Source organism: Oncorhynchus clarkii, chromosome 15 (assembly GCF_045791955.1).
Source record: "Oncorhynchus clarkii lewisi isolate Uvic-CL-2024 chromosome 15, UVic_Ocla_1.0, whole genome shotgun sequence".
Classification (NCBI taxonomy): domain Eukaryota; kingdom Metazoa; phylum Chordata; class Actinopteri; order Salmoniformes; family Salmonidae; genus Oncorhynchus; species Oncorhynchus clarkii.
In genome coordinates, this window is record NC_092161.1 from 30817221 (window position 1) to 30835760 (window position 18540).

General features: G+C 45.7%; 1 protein-coding gene across 1 annotated transcript in view; it reads right to left on the reverse strand.

Annotated features, from left to right (window-relative positions):
- The window catches only part of LOC139367202 (myosin VIIA and Rab interacting protein b), a 164947-nt gene that overhangs the window by 15738 nt on the left and 130669 nt on the right, over positions 1–18540 (reverse strand). Inside the window, exons 5-12 of the mRNA XM_071105370.1 lie at positions 10456–10536; positions 8346–8443; positions 7997–8077; positions 7736–7903; positions 5550–5724; positions 4574–5244; positions 3375–4130; positions 2778–2831 (exon numbers count right to left, since the gene is read on the reverse strand). Of these exons, the coding sequence (XP_070961471.1) occupies positions 2778–2831; positions 3375–4130; positions 4574–5244; positions 5550–5724; positions 7736–7903; positions 7997–8077; positions 8346–8443; positions 10456–10536 (2084 nt within the window). The remainder of the gene's footprint in view (positions 1–2777; positions 2832–3374; positions 4131–4573; positions 5245–5549; positions 5725–7735; positions 7904–7996; positions 8078–8345; positions 8444–10455; positions 10537–18540) is intronic.

The window sequence follows — 18540 nt, forward strand, 5'->3', positions numbered from 1 at the left end:
GAAAAGGTGAGAGGGATGAGGGAGAAGGAGAGAGATCGATGTAATTCAATAATGAGATAATCCTTGGCTTGATGCTTTGATCTGTGGGACTAACAAGTGCATTGATCCACACCCCTTTCTCTCCCTCTCTCTTTTTAAGACGCGTTAGCTAGCTAGCGACGTACGTGGGCTTGAAAGGAAGTGTGTATAGTGTGGGTGGTCGGGGGTGGCACTCGAGTGGGAGACGAGAGGAGATGAGAGGCGCCTCCTTTTGAACACTCAGAGGTGACTTAGAGAGCAAAGAGCGAGAGGGAAAGATTTCAGGTACCGACTGAGTACGTCGATGGGTAATGGGAGCCGGAGTTTTGGCCGTCACCTATAGTACATTACCAATATACATCATTATCACACGGCTCCAACACACGGCTCCAGTTCCTACTACGACATATGTGTTTAGAAAGCGCTTTTAGAAACTGCATCCAACTTATAACAGCTTATACATATAATATACATTTTACAGACAAAATGTATTTTCCAATAGTTATCTTTTGTTTGTTTTTAATCCCATCCTTCAGCTACCCTCAACCCCATCCAGTTTGATTTCTATTTGCCATATATTTTTACCTGTGCTTTGTAGAAGCACCCTTGGCAGCGATTACAGCTGTGAGTCTTTCTGGGTAAGTCTATAAGTGCTTTCCACACCTGGATTGTGCAACATTTGCACATTATTATTTTCAAAATTCTTCAGGCTCTGTGAAATTGGTTGTTGATCATTGCTAACCATTTTTAGCAGGTCTTTCCATAGATTTTCAAGCAGATTTAAATCAAAACTGTAACTCGGCCACTCAGGAACATTCACTGTCTTCTTGGTAAGCAATTCCAGTGTAGATTTATGTTTTAGGTTATTTATCTCCCAGTGTCTGGTGGAAAGCAGACTGAACTAGGTTTTCCTAGAATCTTGACTGTGCTTAGCTCCATTTTGTTTTTCTTCTACCCAGTCCATAACCATTACAAGCATACCCATAACATGATGCAGCCACCAATATGCTTGAAAATATGGAGCGTGGTACTCAGTAATGTATTTTATTGTATTTGCTCCAAATCAGGACAAAAAGTGAATTGCTTTGCCACATTTTTTGCAGTATTACTTTAGTGCCTTGTTGCAAACAGGATGCATGTTCTAGAATATTTTTTTATCTGTACAGGATTTCCTCTTTTCACTCTGTCAATCGGGCTCGTATTGTGGAGTAAATTCAATGTTGTTGATCAATCATTAAACGCGAACTGTTTTAAAGTGACCATTGGCCTCACGGTGATTCCCTGAGCTGTTCTCTTCCTCTCTGGCAACTGTGTTAGGAAGGATGCCTGTATCGTTTTAGTGACACGGTGTATTGATAATGACTTCACTGTGCTCAAAGGGATATTCAATGTCTGCTTTAAAAAAAAATATCCATCTACCAATAGGTACCCTTTGTGAGATATGAAAATTTTAAATTCAAGTTTGAATTTCAGTGCTCGACTGAGTGACCTTACAGATAATTGTATGTGTGTGGTACGGAGGTGAGGCAGTCATTCAAAAAACACGTTCAATACTATTATTCCACACATAGTGAGCCCATGAAACTTATTATGTGTCTTGTTAAGCAAATATTTACTCCTGAACTTATTTAGGCTTGCCATAACAAAGGGGTTGAATACTTCCTGAAAGCACAGTATGTCAAAGTGTGTCAAATATGTAAGTTGAAAACACTGCGACTGCGTGATGTTCCGGAGACATCCTAACGACACATTTTAATTTGCAGGGCATCACCTGTGAAATCTCATGTGAAAAATATCCACGTGAAACTTCATGTGAAATATCATCACATGAGAAGTGTTCAAAAACCACATGTGAAAGGTTATGTGATAACGGGAAAAACCACATGTGAAAGGTTATGTGATAACGGGAAAATCCACATGTGAAAGGTTATGTGATAACGGGAAAATCCACATGTGAAACATCACGTGAAATTAAATGAGACATTAGGCAAAACGTGACAATTTCACGGGAAATAATGTGATTTCCACATATGAAATCATGTGGTTTTTCCGTAAGGGTACAAGCTAATGCAGTCGGCCTTTTATGTCTAAATTGAATACAGCATGAAAATAAAAGAGAGCCGCACACCCTAGGAGCTCAGACGCAAAAATGTAATACCAACGTTTCGACAGCCAAGCTGTCTTCATCAGGGTACAATAAATTGAATACAGCACCATCAGCTTTTCACTCATGACTCCATCTAGTGGCTTTGAATAACAATTATACCTGATTGTGTCCAGAAGTCCCTAAAATAGACCACATCTAGATAAGAGCAAACCTACGTCCCAAATGGTACACTATTCCCTACACGCACTGGTTAAAAGTAGTGAACTATATAGGGCATAGGGTGCTTTTACGACAACTGACGTAAATCAGAGAGAGAGCGTGACTAATATCACGATGGCCCCTGACAAAACAACCATGTTTCACTTGATGATACCTTACTGGTGACACAGTGTCTAAGAATTGTAAGAAGTGAATCATCAGATAGACGCAGTGAGTGTGTGTTAGTGTGTGTTGTCCACCACAGAAATCTGATTAATTTGATTGTTTTGGGGTTGCATCACGTGAATGTTAAGGTTGGGACTGTGGTTAGTCATGTCGCATACAAGGTGTGTGTGTGTGTGCGTGTGTGCGTGTGTGTGTGTGTGTGTGTGTGTGTGTGTGTGCGCATGTGTGATGTCCTGACTGACTGTGTTATAGAGACAGTAAATCTCACCTGCTGTAAGAGAGAGGAGAGCAACTGTAGCCTCTGCTGTAGTTCCACCCTATTCTGTCTCTCGCGACAGACAGACATGCGCGGACAGACAGATGGACGGACAGAAAGACAAAGGAGAAAGGGAGACGGGAGATATCAAGAGAAACGGGAGAAAGACAGATGTGGGACACGGATGGCACAGAAAGATGTGGATGAGAGAAGAGGTGAGAACGGGTAGGCGAGGAGGGAGGAAGAGGTTCGGGATGAGTAGAAGGTACAGCCAGAAGAAAGGGAGGGAAAATAAAGGAGTGACCGAGAGAAACGAGATAAAGGAGAAACAGAGAGTTTAAGATAAGAGGAAAGATAACTCAGGGTAGCCGCCTGCGGTGTTTAGGTGACGACACAAACAGGACATACAGGTCATGTATGATAGGCTAAAGCCATAGAGATGTACTAAAGAGCTCATCTCCTATCTTTTCCCATGCTAAAACAGGCTTTGGGCCAAACATCCCTATCCAAGTATCCATATCCCTATCCTTAGATTTGGCCCTCTTTCCAACTCTATGGCTAAAGCTAAATATGAAACAAAGACCTCCTATTCTGCCTCTCTCTGCTCACCTGTCCGTCACACAGCACCCCTTCCTGGATAGATGGGGTAATTGCAGGCGAGGAGGGCGTGGATCCTGTCTTTTCGTTTCGGTCTTCCACTTCTTCCCCCTTCCTTTCGGTCTCTCTGTCCACCTCTTTCCTCTGTAGTCTCTTACTTTGCCTGTTCTTCTCCACTGTCTTATTTTCCCTGCCATCTACTTTCTCTTCCAAACTCTTTCCTCCTCTCTCCAACCTCTTCTCCTTCACTCTCTCCTCCTGTCTCAATGTCAGACTTTCCCTTAGTCGCTCTCTCTTTTTCAGTTCCGGCCCGTTCACTGACTCAAACGTCTCTCGCTTCGTCCTATCCCTACTTTTACTGCTCTGTCTCTCACTCTGTCTCTGGGGATCTCGCTCTCTCTCAATCTGCCTCAGCTTCTCTTTCTGTCTGTCACTTTCTCTGTCTCTCTTTACGGGACTTTTGATTGGCTCATCCTCGGACGAGCTTGCTACTTCCTCGCTGCTGGCTCGTCCAACCAGCTGGCCCAGTTTGGAGTAGAGCTTCTGCTCCAGTGTGTCTCCCGAGCCGGGCCCAGAGCTGCTGGGGGACAGGGGGCCAGGGGCAGGGGCCATGCAGTTAGGGGAGCTGGGGGCCGCAGAGTTAGGGGCCACAGTGTCCTGGTTCTTGGGCTCGGGGGTCATGACCGCAGAGGAGGTCTCGGGCACGGGCCCCACGTCAGGCCCAGGCATCTCCTCACTCATGCCACTCTTCAGCAGGAAACTGTTCTCCTAAGGGCAGAGATGCAGAGAAAGACAGAATGAAAGAGAGAGCAATAGGGAGACCATGCTTATCTCCTTCCATATGAAAAAGCATTGTCCTTTCCTGCCACCTAGTGGTGTACTAATGTTTCACAAGTCTCATGAAGGTTGACTAAAGGACTAGACTTTTTTTCTGTTGTTGTTGTTGAGATTTATAACAAGTAGAATGAGGTGTAGTAAAGGTGATTAAAACAACTCTGTACCTACTACTGCCAATGTGAAGAGATTGGCGAAGCTGCTACACGTGCCATATCTTTACATTGACATTTTTGTGGTTTAGCCGACACTGTCAGCCAGAGAGATTTCCAGTCAGTGCATTCAACCAAGACAACCACAACCAATAAGACAACCACATATCACAGTCATTGCAAGTAAAACCTTCCTCAAGGCTTTGTGAGTGAATGTCCTCCCACCTGTGCAGATGACGAATAAAGGGGTTGTGTGTGTGTCTGTACGTGGACCTGGTTCCCCGCCAGCTCCCTCTTGCTCTTCCTGCGTCTCCGCAACCTCCTGACGTGGTTGCTTTGCCCACTGTCCCCAGTCACCTTGGGGTTAAAGTTCACATCCAGAGCCTCCGGGTGGAGCGAGTACAAAGGGAGGTTCTGGTGTTGATGCTGATGATGGTGGTACTGAGCTTGCTGGGGATGAAGATACGGGTCCTGGTTAGGGCCTGTCTTCTTCATTACGTTCTGGAGGGGTTTGCCGGGTCGGGTGGGGGGTACAGAGGAACACTCTGAGTCAGAGTTGAGGGTCTCGGTGTTGGTGTACTGGCCCGAGGAGGGCGAGGTGACCGGGAGGTGGACCGGGGTGTACGTCCACTCAGGGTTGTGCTGGGAGTCCGTGTAGTACGTCTCGTCAGAGAGTTTCCGTTGGAACTGGCGCAGCGCGGCCCCCCAGCCCCCCTTGTCGTCCTCCTGGTCGGATTCGGGGCCCATCTCGTCGTAGGCCGAGACCACGTCGGACTCTTTCTCCAGGACGCTGAACACCAGAGACTTTCTCTTGGTCAGCAGGCTGGGACGGGAGTGCTGAGAGCTCTGCAGAGCGATCCAGTTACCGTCCGGGCTCTGCAGCACCGAGGACGCACCTGTACATACAGGCACAGATAAACATATCTAGAGCTTTATGTAGGGGACAAACACAGCATTCTTCCTGGGAGTGCAACGGTATGGAATTGTCCTGTTGCATGTAACAGGTTTGACTGTACAGAGAGACGTGACAGTACTGACGTGTCTTTGCATGTAAAACGTGACAGTATGGACATGTCTCTCTGGGTTGAGCGTAGAGCGTTATATTGTGCGACAATACGGAGGATTTTGCTCTGGGCGTCTCTAATATGTGTGTGCGCGCGACTGTATTAGGGATCCATGTTTCAGTGTGTGTCTTACTTACTGGAGTTGTCCAGGCGGTCCACACTCTTCCAGCTGGGCAGTGAGGAGGCCCTGGCGGTCTCTTTCTTCAGAGAGGCGTAGTCCTGTACCCCTCCACCTCCCCCCGCCCCTACTAGTGCCTCGGTGTTCTTCTCTGGAGAATCGTCACTGGTCAGGGAGAACGCAGACCGCGACCTCTGTGCGCACACACACACACACGTAAATGATAGACTACAACACTTTAAAAACAACAAGTGCTGAAAAGGTGACACAGAATTATGAATTTTGGGCCTACCAGCCAAGGAAAGCTTAAAATGTAACAGGCACAGTGGCAACATTTTGTTCCGGGGAGGAATTTCCCCTCACTCCAGTTCCAGCTTAGGTACAAAATATTAGCTTGGTTTGTTTGGGTGGCAATGTGGATACCACTGACCACAGCCTGGTCTTCACTGATCCAACTGAACTGGTAGTTTGGTAAAAATCTCAGAAGGTATTGTAATGTAAATGGCAACTGGAGTTTGTGTTCTTCCGGCATCCTGGTACATTGTAAGACTGACTTTCAGGTTACGTCCCAAATGGCACCCGATTTCCTACAAAGTAGTATACTATAGGGAATAGGGTGCCATTAAGGGATGCACTGCCAGTCCAATGGATGTAATTCATATAAAGAGTCTGCAGGGGGCACCAGAGAACTACAATCTGTGTATCAGAGAACTATAATTACAAACAAAAAACAGTGTATGAATAACTAATCTCAACCAAATACTACTAAATCTCTCCTTAAGGACGTACATACACACACACACACACACACACTCACTCTGCGCTCATTCATAGGCAGAGTGTGTGTGTGTGTGAGTGAGTAAGTGTGTATGTGTGTATGTGGGCGCCTGTGTTTGTGTCTGCGCACGCTTTGTGTGTGTGTGTGTGTGCCTGGATGTGTGTGTTTGCAGAGCATTTATAAAGGGAACCCATCCCTCTGTGGGCCAGGGCGTGGAGGAGAATCTCTGTGTATTTCTGCAGGACTTTGATCATGGTTGAGTGTAACAGACAGACTGGGACAGGAGACGGGCTGGGAACGTAGCTTTGATTCCACACTGCTGCGCCTGCCTCACACACACGGGACGATAACAAATCTCAGCCAGGTCCCCGCTGACTTCCCCTGTGAAACACTGCCAGGTGTGTGTGTGTGTGCTCGCGTATGTAGAGGTTTCCCTGGAAAGCTACTTTATAGCTCACAGGTACAAACAGGTTACAGGTTACACAGCCCTCAGTAGAGGACCATTCATGGGAAAATCTGCCAGCACATTTAAAGTAATTACATTTGTTCTTTACCAGACCTCAACCCTGTCTGTCCCCATATCTCCTCACTTAAGGCCAAGAATTCCCTGCCCTGACCAGGGAAAAACTCTGGATCCTAGTCATACCCCGAAGTTCCAGGCCCTGACACATAGGTTGCATTAAGGAGAGGTATATCTATATTTACATGTCTAACAATTGTATTTATCGACATTTATAATGAGTATTTCTGTAAAATTATGTGGCTCTCTGCAATATCACCGGATGTTTTTGGAACTAGTGAACTTAACATTCCAATGTATACCGAGATTGTTTTATATAAATATGAACTTTATCAAACAAAACACATACATGTATTGTTTAACATGAAGTCATATGAGTGTCATCTGATGAAGATCATCAAAGGTTAGTGATTATTTTTATCTCTATATGTGCTTTTTGTGACTCTTCTCTTTGGCTGGAAAAATGGCAGAATTTTTCTGTGAGTTGGTGGTGACCTAACAATCGTTTGTGGTGCTTTCACTGTAAAGCCTATTTGAAATCGGACACTGTGGTGGGATTAACAACAAGAGTACCTTTAAAACGGTATAAGATACATGTATGTTTGAGGAATTTTAATTATGAGATTTCTGTTGTTTTGAATTTGGCGCCCTGCACTTTCACTGGCTGTTGTCATATCGATCCCGTTCACGGGATTGCAGCCCTAAGAATGTACTGTACTGTACTGTACTGTACTGTAGTGTAATGTACTGTAGAGCAGTGTAACATAGCATAGCGTAGTGTAGTGAAACATAGCATATCGTAGTGTAACGGAGCATTGAGCATGGTAGCGTAGTGTAGCATAGCTTAGTACATGGTAGCGTAGTGTAAGGTAGTGTAGTGTAGTGAGGGCTTCCTAACCAGACTGACCCAGAGGGAATAGGAACTCTTGAGGTGGGCCTGGTTGGCCTGGGCCAGGGTGCTGTGAGGGGGCTGGCTGGGGGAGGACATCTCACTGCCCTGGGGCTGGCCCTGGCTCTGGGGCCAAACAAAGTCATACTCTGTCTGCATTTCTGAACGCTTCCTCCTCTGGATGATCTGGGAGAGGAAAGGAGAGGAGTGGAGCAAGAGCGAGAGAGAGAGGGCAATGTTAGATGTGACCGAAAACTCCACACCAGACTCTAAACGTACTTTTTGTACGATGGTCGTGGCAAGTTCCTCTATAAGCTCCTCTTTGTGGTCCCGTAGGTAGCGAGCCTCATTCTGCTTCTCCTGCAACACAGAGACATCAAAGCCTGGTCAGAAATACAGAAAAACAAGCACCAAAACCAAAATAGAAAAGAGACATGGTGAGAGAGAGAAATGACTTATTTTTTACTGTTACTGTTGTCATTATCTCACGTTGCTTTAGCAACAGTGGCCTTGTCATTCATGCTAATAAAGCTGATCTGAATCTGAGCGAAACAGAGAGAAAGAGAGAGTGAGACAGAGAGAAATAGAGAGAGGGAAACAAACACACACACCAGGACTATTGTCTCACCAAGCTGTCAGTAAACTCCTCTGCCTTGGCGATGGCTTCCTCTATGGCCTCCTCAGCAACACGCAGGGCAACAGTGAGGGTCTCTGCCATGCTGTGTCCTGCAAACAAACACACACACACGTTTACTTGCAGCCCTTCATGAGCAGATTTAATTACAGATATATCTGCTTGTGCAGAGCAAAGTGGTTTGTTTACAGGCTAATGTCAGGGCTGTGGTGATTCACACACAACTGGCCGACTGGGAGGGTCACAGACCTCTTGACCAAGAGGACCACGCAGTGGGTGTGTAGTACAACACCCCCTACGATAATGCTGTGTCATGCGGTGGGTATACAGTGCCTTGCGAAAGTATTCGGCCCCCTTGAACTTTGCGACCTTTTGCCACATTTCAGGCTTCAAACATAAAGATATAAAACTGTATTTTTTTGTGAAGAATCAACAACAAGTGGGACACAATCATGAAGTGGAACGACATTTATTGGATATTTCAAACTTTTTTAACAAATCAAAAACTGAAAAATTGGGCGTGCAAAATTATTCAGCCCCTTTACTTTCAGTGCAGCAAACTCTCTCCAGAAGTTCAGTGAGGATCTCTGAATGATCCAATGTTGACCTAAATGACTAATGATGATAAATACAATCCACCTGTGTGTAATCAAGTCTCCGTATAAATGCACCTGCACTGTGATAGTCTCAGAGGTCCGTTAAAAGCGCAGAGAGCATCATGAAGAACAAGGAACACACCAGGCAGGTCCGAGATACTGTTGTGAAGAAGTTTAAAGCCGGATTTGGATACAAAAATATTTCCCAAGCTTTAAACACCCCAAGGAGCACTGTGCAAGCGATAATATTGAAATGGAAGGAGTATCAGACCACTGCAAATCTACCAAGACCTGGCCGTCCCTCTAAACTTTCAGCTCATACAAGGAGAAGACTGATCAGAGATGCAGCCAAGAGGCCCATGATCACTCTGGATGAACTGCAGAGATCTACAGCTGAGGTGGGAGACTCTGTCCATAGGACAACAATCAGTCGTATATTGCACAAATCTGGCCTTTATGGAAGAGTGGCAAGAAGAAAGCCATTTCTTAAAGATATCCATAAAAAGTGTTGTTTAAAGTTTGCCACAAGCCACCTGGGAGACACACCAAACATGTGGAAGAAGGTGCTCTGGTCAGATGAAACCAAAATTGAACTTTTTGGCAACAATGCAAAACTTTATGTTTAGCGTAAAAGCAACACAGCTCATCACCCTGAACACACCATCCCCACTGTCAAACATGGTGGTGGCAGCATCATGGTTTGGGCCTGCTTTTCTTCAGCAGGGACAGGGAAGATGGTTAAAATTGATGGGAAGATGGATGGAGCCAAATACAGGACCATTCTGGAAGAAAACCTGATGGAGTCTGCAAAAGACATGAGACTGGGACAGAGATTTGTCTTCCAACAAGACAATGATCCAAAACATAATGCAAAATCTACAATGGAATGGTTCAAAAATAAACATATCCAGGTGTTAGAATGGCCAAGTCAAAGTCCAGACCTGAATCCAATCGAGAATCTGTGGAAAGAACTGAAATCTGCTGTTCACAAATGCTCTCCATCCAACCTTACTGAGCTCGAGCTGTTTTGCAAGGAGGAATGGGAAAAAATGTCAGTCTCTCGATGTGCAAAACTGATAGAGACATACCCCAAGCGACTTACAGCTGTAATCGCAGCAAAAGGTGGCGCTACAAAGTATTAACTTAAGGGGGCTGAATAATTTTGCACGCCCAATTTTTCAGTTTTTGATTTATTAAAAAAGTTTGAAATATCCAACAAATGTCGTTCCACTTCATGATTGTGTCCCACTTGTTGTTGATTCTTCACAAAAAAATACAGTTTTATATCTTTATGTTTGAAGCCTGAAATGTGGCAAAAGGTCGCAAAGTTCAAGGGGGCCGAATACTTTCGCAAGGCATGTAATGTGCTAGCCTGGTGAAACGGATATACATGCTACAAATGATGCTTATTAATTTGTTGGTTTCCATGGGTGTATGCCAAATGGCACCCCATCCCCTGTGTAGTGCACTACTTTTGACCAGGACACCACCTATATGGGGTTGTGTACCTTCACTCTGCCTGTAGAAGGTGGAGTCACTGCCACACACGCTGCCATTGTTGCCATTGCTTCCGTCGTGAACACTGCTTTCTGCGGGGGACACAGAGACGCAGGTACAATAACAACACACCTAATATATAGAGAGTCTTTTATCTAAAGCGACTTACAGTCGTGCGTGCATACATTGTCGTACTGGTAGCACCCGGGTCGGGAATCGAACCCACGATCCTGACATCACAAAATGGCCATGCTCTACCAACCGAGCCACACGGGACCGCCAGAGGAGAGGTTAAAGGTGAGCATCGGTTGTGCTGGGAGGAACCTTGGCTCACGCTGAGAGAACCTCTCATCACCCTCATCAGCAGAGGAGAGCAATGATATGAGACAGGAGCAAAGAGCAGAGAACCTGTGCGATGGCTTCAATTCATTTGAACCTATCCGTGAACCCTTTTTTGTGTGTTTGCCTGTCTAGTGTCGTCTCTTCATAAACCACACCGCTTTAGCGCAGAGGGCCATTTGGTGGCGGATGTGTCCCATAGGGCTATCTGTTTTCTCCAGGAGGTCTTTCATCAACTCTTTACTTCTTCTCATGGGACAAATCAACTTCCTCCAATTAGCAGCTTAGAGCCACAGCACTGGGAATATGACTGTTGTCACAGTTATCACCCTGCCATAGCCTGTGCCCCCGAAGGACTGAACTATGTGTGTGTGTGTGTGTGTGTGTGTGGGGGGGGGGGGGGGGGTGATGGCTTTCACGGTGACACAAAGCACTCAGGAGTCACGGCAGGCCACTAGGAATGATGTCTGTGTGCAGTGAGGCTGAAACTGCAGTGACATTTCGAGCCCGGCAAAGAGACAGTACTAGATTTGCTTGTGTTGGTCTGTCTATCTGTCTGTCTGTCTGTAGTGGGACTCTGCTTGGTCGGGCACAGGACAGGTTGCCTTGTGTTTTAAAAGTTTTAGTCCTCTCCTGGCTTGGGTTAGGGTTAGGGAGTAGTTAGGGAGTAGTTAGGAAGTAGTCAGTGGGAATGGTCTTTCAGTTCTTCTTTGATCAAGACAAGAACTCCCAACGATACGGGTGGACTCCTGGACTCATGACGCAGGCAGGACGGGTTTATAGTCATTAAATATTGTGTGACTCAAGGGACGGGTGCGTGGCGGGCAGGTTGAATGTAGAGAAACAATACCTTCGAAAATCCATAAATGTATAATTATTGTGCAATTTATATAGGCTACCTTGAGGTTTTTCTTTCATTATTGTAGGCCATCTGGTATTACTGCATGAGCCTAAACTTGAGGGTTTAACTGTATGTGTGCCAAATAGCCTTCACAGCCAATCTCCAAATAATGCTTTTGGGAAGGGCAGAAGAAGTTCACGTCAAAATCCACGGAGGGAAAAAAGGACATTGTCGAAGTTTAATTCAATAACACAAAAGCTGTTGAAAATAAAGAAAAGGGAGGGTCAGAAAAGTCATGTTTGGAAAAGATTTGATGAAGTGGTAAGAGAGGATGATAGCAGTGCCGGCTGTGTTATGAATGTGGCCCAGGGCACGTCAAGGGAACTGTAGCCTGCTGTTTAGATGGGTTAAATGGAAACGTAAATCTGGACATTGACTAACCAGCATAACCTACTGTTTTCTGGCAAAAGTTATTTGATAATATTTGTCCTGTGCAAATCGACATCCCTGTGCTTTGAGAGAAATGTCTGAGTTTGACAAGTGTTGCTCGCCGTTTAAGCAAAGAAAACAATAACCGGTTTCGATAATTTGAACGAAGGGCTGCGCTTAACCTATATATGAATGGCCTACATCTATCAACTTTCACAGTGAATGCTTTTGTTTACATGTTTTGTGCGAATTAATTGAACATCGCCAAATGTATAATTAAAAAATATTGCGCCTCTGGAATAACCCACATTCTGGGATAAGACAAAGTTCTCTGGTAATACTAGTCTCGTGTGAATAGGGCTATAGCCTTACTAATAAATACTGCAGATCTAAGCATTTCTTGGAGTAAAATTATTCACCAAATGTAGGCAAAATTTGGACTTGGGAACAGGAGTGAAGAAATATGATTTATTTATTTCTGCATCTTGAGAGAATGCGATGCTCAGTTAGACACCATCTGTAGAGGTGCCGTCTTCATCGTAAAAGCATCATGGACCTTGATAGTATTTCAACCACATAAAATATGCATGGAAGCCGAAATGAAATCAGAAAGACGTTGGGTCGTTTTCACAGCTTCAGTTTTTTCTTACAACCGGTCAAGCCAGAGAAAACTTGTCAACTAGATTGAAGAATTTGAAGAAGGGTTTATTTAGTCTTCTAGGGCAACATATATTTTTATTTGATTTCACCTTTATTTAACCAGGCAGGCTAGTTGAGAACCATTTCTCATTCTCATATAAGGACAAAAGAGAACCTACACGTATCTAATTTTAGACACGTTGACTAACAAACAGCCTACTTATAAGCAGAAACGTCTCTAAATCAGGCAACAACAAAAAAACTGCACCTGAACTGAAATCTTCCTGCAGTCTTTGACTGTAGCCTATAGAGCATTTTCTATACTTGCAGGTTAGGGTCGGGTGCGGGCCTACCACATATAGTAGGGCGGTTGTGGATGGATTATTAGTAATTGCGGGCGGGTGAACAAACAGCTGACCTCGCGCACCACTAATCTGTATCCTCATCACCGTCTGGTGTCCTCTTCCTCTCCGGTTCCTCCTCCTCTTCCTATGATATTTTTACCATCCCACCACCATCCCATCTGGACTTTGTTTGCCCATTTGCATTTGATGGTTTGTTGTATCCTTCTGATAAATAAGTGAGAATCATCGGGCCCCACAACTCCAACCACAGCACATGGTTGAAGTCAGCTCCCTGACCTTCAGGTCAGCTTCATTAAACGCAACCCCAGGGCCTCTCGCTCGCTCTCCTCTGCTCAGTTTTAGATGCAGGGTGTGTGTTTGCCTGTGTAGCGTCGTCTCTTCATAAACCACCCTGCATTAGCGCAGGGGGCCATTTGGTGGCGGATATGTATCCCAGGAGGTCTTTCATCGACTCCTTACTTCCTCTCAAGGGACAAATCAACTTCCTCCAATTAGCAGCTTAGAGCCACAGCTCTGGGAATATGACTGTGTCACAGCTGAAGTTATCACCCTGCCATAGCCTGTGCCCCCGAAGGACTGAACTATGTGTGTGCATGCAAGGACTGGGGCTATAACGGCTGTAGCCGTGACACGAAGCACTCGGAGCCTGGCAGTGGGAGTCGAGGCAGGCCACTAGGAGTCCTCTGAGTGTCTGTGTGCAGTGACTCTGAAACTGCAGTGGTATTTGGAGCTAGGCAATCAGACAGTACTAGACTTGCTTGTGTTGGTCTGTCTGTCTGCCTGTAATGGGACTCTGCTTGTTCGGGCACAGGACAGGTTGTCTTGTGTTGGTCTGTCTGTCTGCCTGTAATGGGACTCTGCTTGGTCGGGCACAGGACAGGTTGTCTTGTGTTGGTCTGTCTGTCTGCCTGTAATGGGACTCTGCTTGGTCGGGCACAGGACAGGTTGTCTTGTGTTGGTCTGTCTGTCTGCCTGTAATGGGACTCTGCTTGGTCGGGCACAGGACAGGTTGTCTTGTGTTGGTCTGTCTGTCTGCCTGTAATGGGACTCTCATTGGTCGGGCACAGGACAGGTTGTCTTGTGTTTGAACTGTTTTAGTCCCCTCCTGGCTCGGAGGGTGTGGTCAGTGGGAATGGTCTTCCAGTTCTTATTTGATCTAGACAAGAACTTCCAACGATGCCATCTGTATCCACGTCACCGTCCTGTGTCCTCCCTTACCTTCCTCTTCTGTTCCTCCTCTTCCTGTCATCTTTCAACCATCCCACCACTGATCTATGGAGTTTGTTTGTCCATGCGATGGCTTGTTTTATCCTTAGGATAATAAGTGAGAATTTTGGTCTCCCAACTCAACCACAGGGCATGGTTTAAGTCCCCTGGCTACGTCTCGACCACTCCAAGACCTCTCTCTCTCTCTCCTCTGTTTGAGATGCAGGGTGTATGTGTGCGTGTGTGGTGTGTGTGTGTTTGGCTGCCTGCCTGCACATTTGACTTAAAGGAGACAGCCAACAGCAACAAACAGTATATCACCCAGCTCAAATCAAGCCTGTAATCATGTATTTAGTAGGACACGGACATACGATGACACTGCCGAGGTAACCGAGTCCTACACTCTTAGAAAAAAGGGTTCCAAAAGGGTTCTTTGAGGAAGGATAGGTTTCTACAAAGAATAGTTTTGAGTTTTGCTCCTAAGAACTCTTTACGGAAGACAAGGGTTCTTTGTTAGGCAAAGAGTTCAACCAATAATCTTTTTTATCCTAAAGAACCGTTTTTGGAAGAAAGGGTTCTTTGAATATTCTTTGGAAGGCAAGAAGGGAGTAAAACCCTCAAAACCACACATATCATTATCATATTTCCCAGCATGCTCCATTACAGGTTGATTTTCAGAATTGTTTGTTTCAATGTCTGTGTTTGTGCTGGGGGTTCTATGACGAACCCTACATAGAGAGTTCTAGGTAGAACCCTCTGCAAACGTTTCAACCTTGCACCTACTTGGCACTTTTTTCCCCCTAAGAGTGTAATGAAGGAAATTAAGCATGCAGGGGTACCACAATAATGCCCTGCAAACAAACATGATCACAAGATGGCGGCCATGTGGCATCTTGTTTACTGGCATTTTAGGTGGCTCCACAGAGTAGACACAGTAACGCTTCTCTGATTGTTTCTTTCTTTCGTTTTCTCTCTTTGCTTTCTTTTCCGTCTCCACGCTCACTTTCCATCTCCTTTTCTCTCTTTATCTCTCTCACACACAACCTCTCTCTATGTCTCCCATTCTCTTTCACATACACTCACTCACACGCAGGCGGACATGCATGCATGTATTGCTGATGAGTGCGTGTGTGCTTTGCTGAGGATGTGAGAACTATTATCTAACAGTGTCATTGTTGCAGGGGACCCTGTCTGTCATCTCTCACAGCATCAACATGTCCACTTCCCGACGCCTCACCGCCCAGACAGACAGTCAGGGGAATCCCACAAATGTACCCATGACCCCGACTAACCTGTGCTCCCTCACATTGACTCTGTACCAGTACCCCCTGTATATAGCCTTGTTACTGTTATTTTATTGTTGCTCTTTAATTATTTGTTACTTTTCTATTATTATTTTTTTTCATTTATTTATTGTTTGCTTCAGTTTATTTAGTAAATACTTTCTTAACACTTGTTTTTTCTTAAAACTGCATTGTTGGTTAAGGGCTTGTAGGTAAGCATTTCACTGCAAGGTGAACCTGCTCTATTCGGCTATTTGATGAGATGACAAAACACATGATTGATGACATGCTACTTGACAATCCACCACAGCATGCATTGCCATTGTTATGACCCTCTCCTGTCAATCATTTAGACCCTCCAAGCCTTCACACTGGGCAGAGCCCCCCCCCCCCCCCCCCCCCTCCCCGCCTCTACTGGGCGTGTCCTCCTCAAAGCTCATGTCATCTCATGTCTAGGGCCCTGTGTTTTGGTTAATCATGCCAGATGACCTGAATTTTAACCTTCATTTAAACTGTCGCCTTTTCTTTTTATGTCAGATGGTCCAGCACCATCCTCAGACAATTGCTTTCACTTGTGGCCCAATTCTCATTTCTGGAAAAGGCCATGTGACATGACTAACCAAAACACAGGGCCCTACTCATGTCAAATGATTATAGAGAGATGGAAAGAGATAACCATCTCCTTTGTGTTCCTCCCTGTTCCTATTTCATTTCCTCTCACTGACCACGGTCTTACCTTTTATCCACTCAAGGATCGGAAGAGGAATCACTCGATATTACCATGACAACCCTGCAGACGACAGCACTGGTCTGTGTGTGTGTGTGTGAGTGAGTGAGTGAGAGAAAGAGGGTGTGTGTCCTGTCAGTAAAGAGCACTCAAAGCTGAAGTTCCTCCAGCAGCAGGAGAGAGAGAGAGAGAGAGAGAGAGAGAGAGAGAGAGAGAGAGAGAGAGAGAGAGAGAGAGAGAGAGAGAGAGCAACTGACTCCTCCATCTGCTGGATGCTGTAGTGTAACATACTGGCCACCAGGTGCACTGCAGCTCATGAGACGTTACAGCAGCCATTAGGGTTTGAGACGAGAGGGGATTTCTGTTCTGTTCTCAAACTGTTAAATCTCTTCTGACACTGACAACGCCTCTGTCATATACTATGTGTGTGTGTTTGTGTGTGAGAGAGAGGTGTGTGTGTTTGTCCTTAAACCTCGTAAAAGGTCTGACGGATGGCTACTGACAGATCAATGTCTTTGACATTACATAACCCCCCCAAACACATGCACAATCTCACTTTCTTACACCCCCCCCCCCCCCCCCTCCCCCCTTATACACACACACACACACGCACGCCTTCACTCACCCCATCACACAATCTCTTTTATACACAAACACCCTCTTCATCCACCACTGGCCAGCCAATGGACACAGTCTAGATGGTCCTAATCCCTGAAGTTGGAGGGGGTAATCCTTGTGTAATATTAGCAGACAGCTAGTGTTAAGGCCGCTGCTCAGCAAGCATAATGGGGGAGAGAAAAGAGTGGCGATGCTGCTCGGTCAGGGTGGGGTGGTGGTGCCGCTGCTGGTCTTGCTGGCTAGTAATCCCCTCCGTTGCAATGGCCACTTTGTCCTCTGAGTGATTAGTTCCTGCTGTGGGAACAGTTTTATCTGCCCTCAACATCTCATCATCCAGATGCCATTGTCCGTCCGTCCCCCCGTCCCCATCAGCCTGATCTGTTAGAGTGTGTGGAGTTAGGGAGTATTACTGTTGTATAGCACACTGGGATTAAAGGGGCAATCTGCGATTCAAAGAACAACACCGGAGGAATGAGGCTTTTTTTTTATGGCTATATATACACAATTTCTAAAATGGATATACTAATCCCAGATTGCTCCTTTCAAGGGATGAGTTGATTGAACCATATTGAACCATAGCCGTAGTACCAATAATGGTAGTTATGGCAGGAATAGGGCAACTGTATTTTCTTAGCCAGTCTACCGGAACAGAAACTAGTCATGGCAGCAGTTATATCACTGTTTGAAGCATTAGGAGTTTCACAGCTCCAGTGCTGTTGTGTTGACTGGTGACGGTGTGTCCCACTGACTGGTGGCAGTTGGTCCAATCAGCTCCAATGTATGTGTGTCCCCATACAGTCCAAAAAAAGCCCTCCTGTCCCAATCTGTCTTTCCAGCTGTCCCTCTGTGATCCCCTCTCCTCTCCTCTCCCCTTACTGCCCTTCCCTCTCCTCTTACTGCCACTCTTACATCACACAAGGAGGTAATAGGATTAGCTGCTAGCTGCCGCTGGGCTCCCATTTCAGATGAGCTGAGCAGATTATACAGCTTCAGAGTTAGAAACACACACTGCATCAAACCGTACTGACTGACTGACTAGCTGGCTGATGGAATGAGGGACGAATGGGAAGAAGTGGGGGGTGAGCATGTGTGTTTGAGACTAGGGATGTTAACATGAGTTCTCTTCTAAACAAAGTATGCATGAGTTACGGCTTTATTTTCCTCTTGTGTATGTGCGTGCGTTTGTCCCTGAGAATGTCCTCCTCACCATTCTGAATGTGCTCCCCCCTCCCCCTTCTCGTATACCAGATTTAAAGGGAAGAGATTGTCAATAAGTACCCATAATGGGTCAAGGCCATGGGGCTGTAGAAATACTGGATAAAGACGTTTTGTATGCTTCCGGAAGCTTGGTGAGTGTCCCAAATGGCACCCTATTCCCTATATAGTGCCCTATCTTTGACCAGAGTCTTTCAGGGTTGGGTTCAATTCCATTTCAATTGTTGTTGTAATTGCGATCCAATTACGATCTTCTCTCATCGCTGCAATTCCCAACGGGCTCAGAAGAGGCATAGGTCTAGTAATGCGTCCTCCGAAACATGACCCGCCAAGCTGCGCTTCTTAACACCCGCTCGCTTAATCCGGAAGCTAGCCGCACCAATGTGTCTTAGGAAACACCTTTCGCCTGACGACCGAGTCATCTTGCAGCCGCC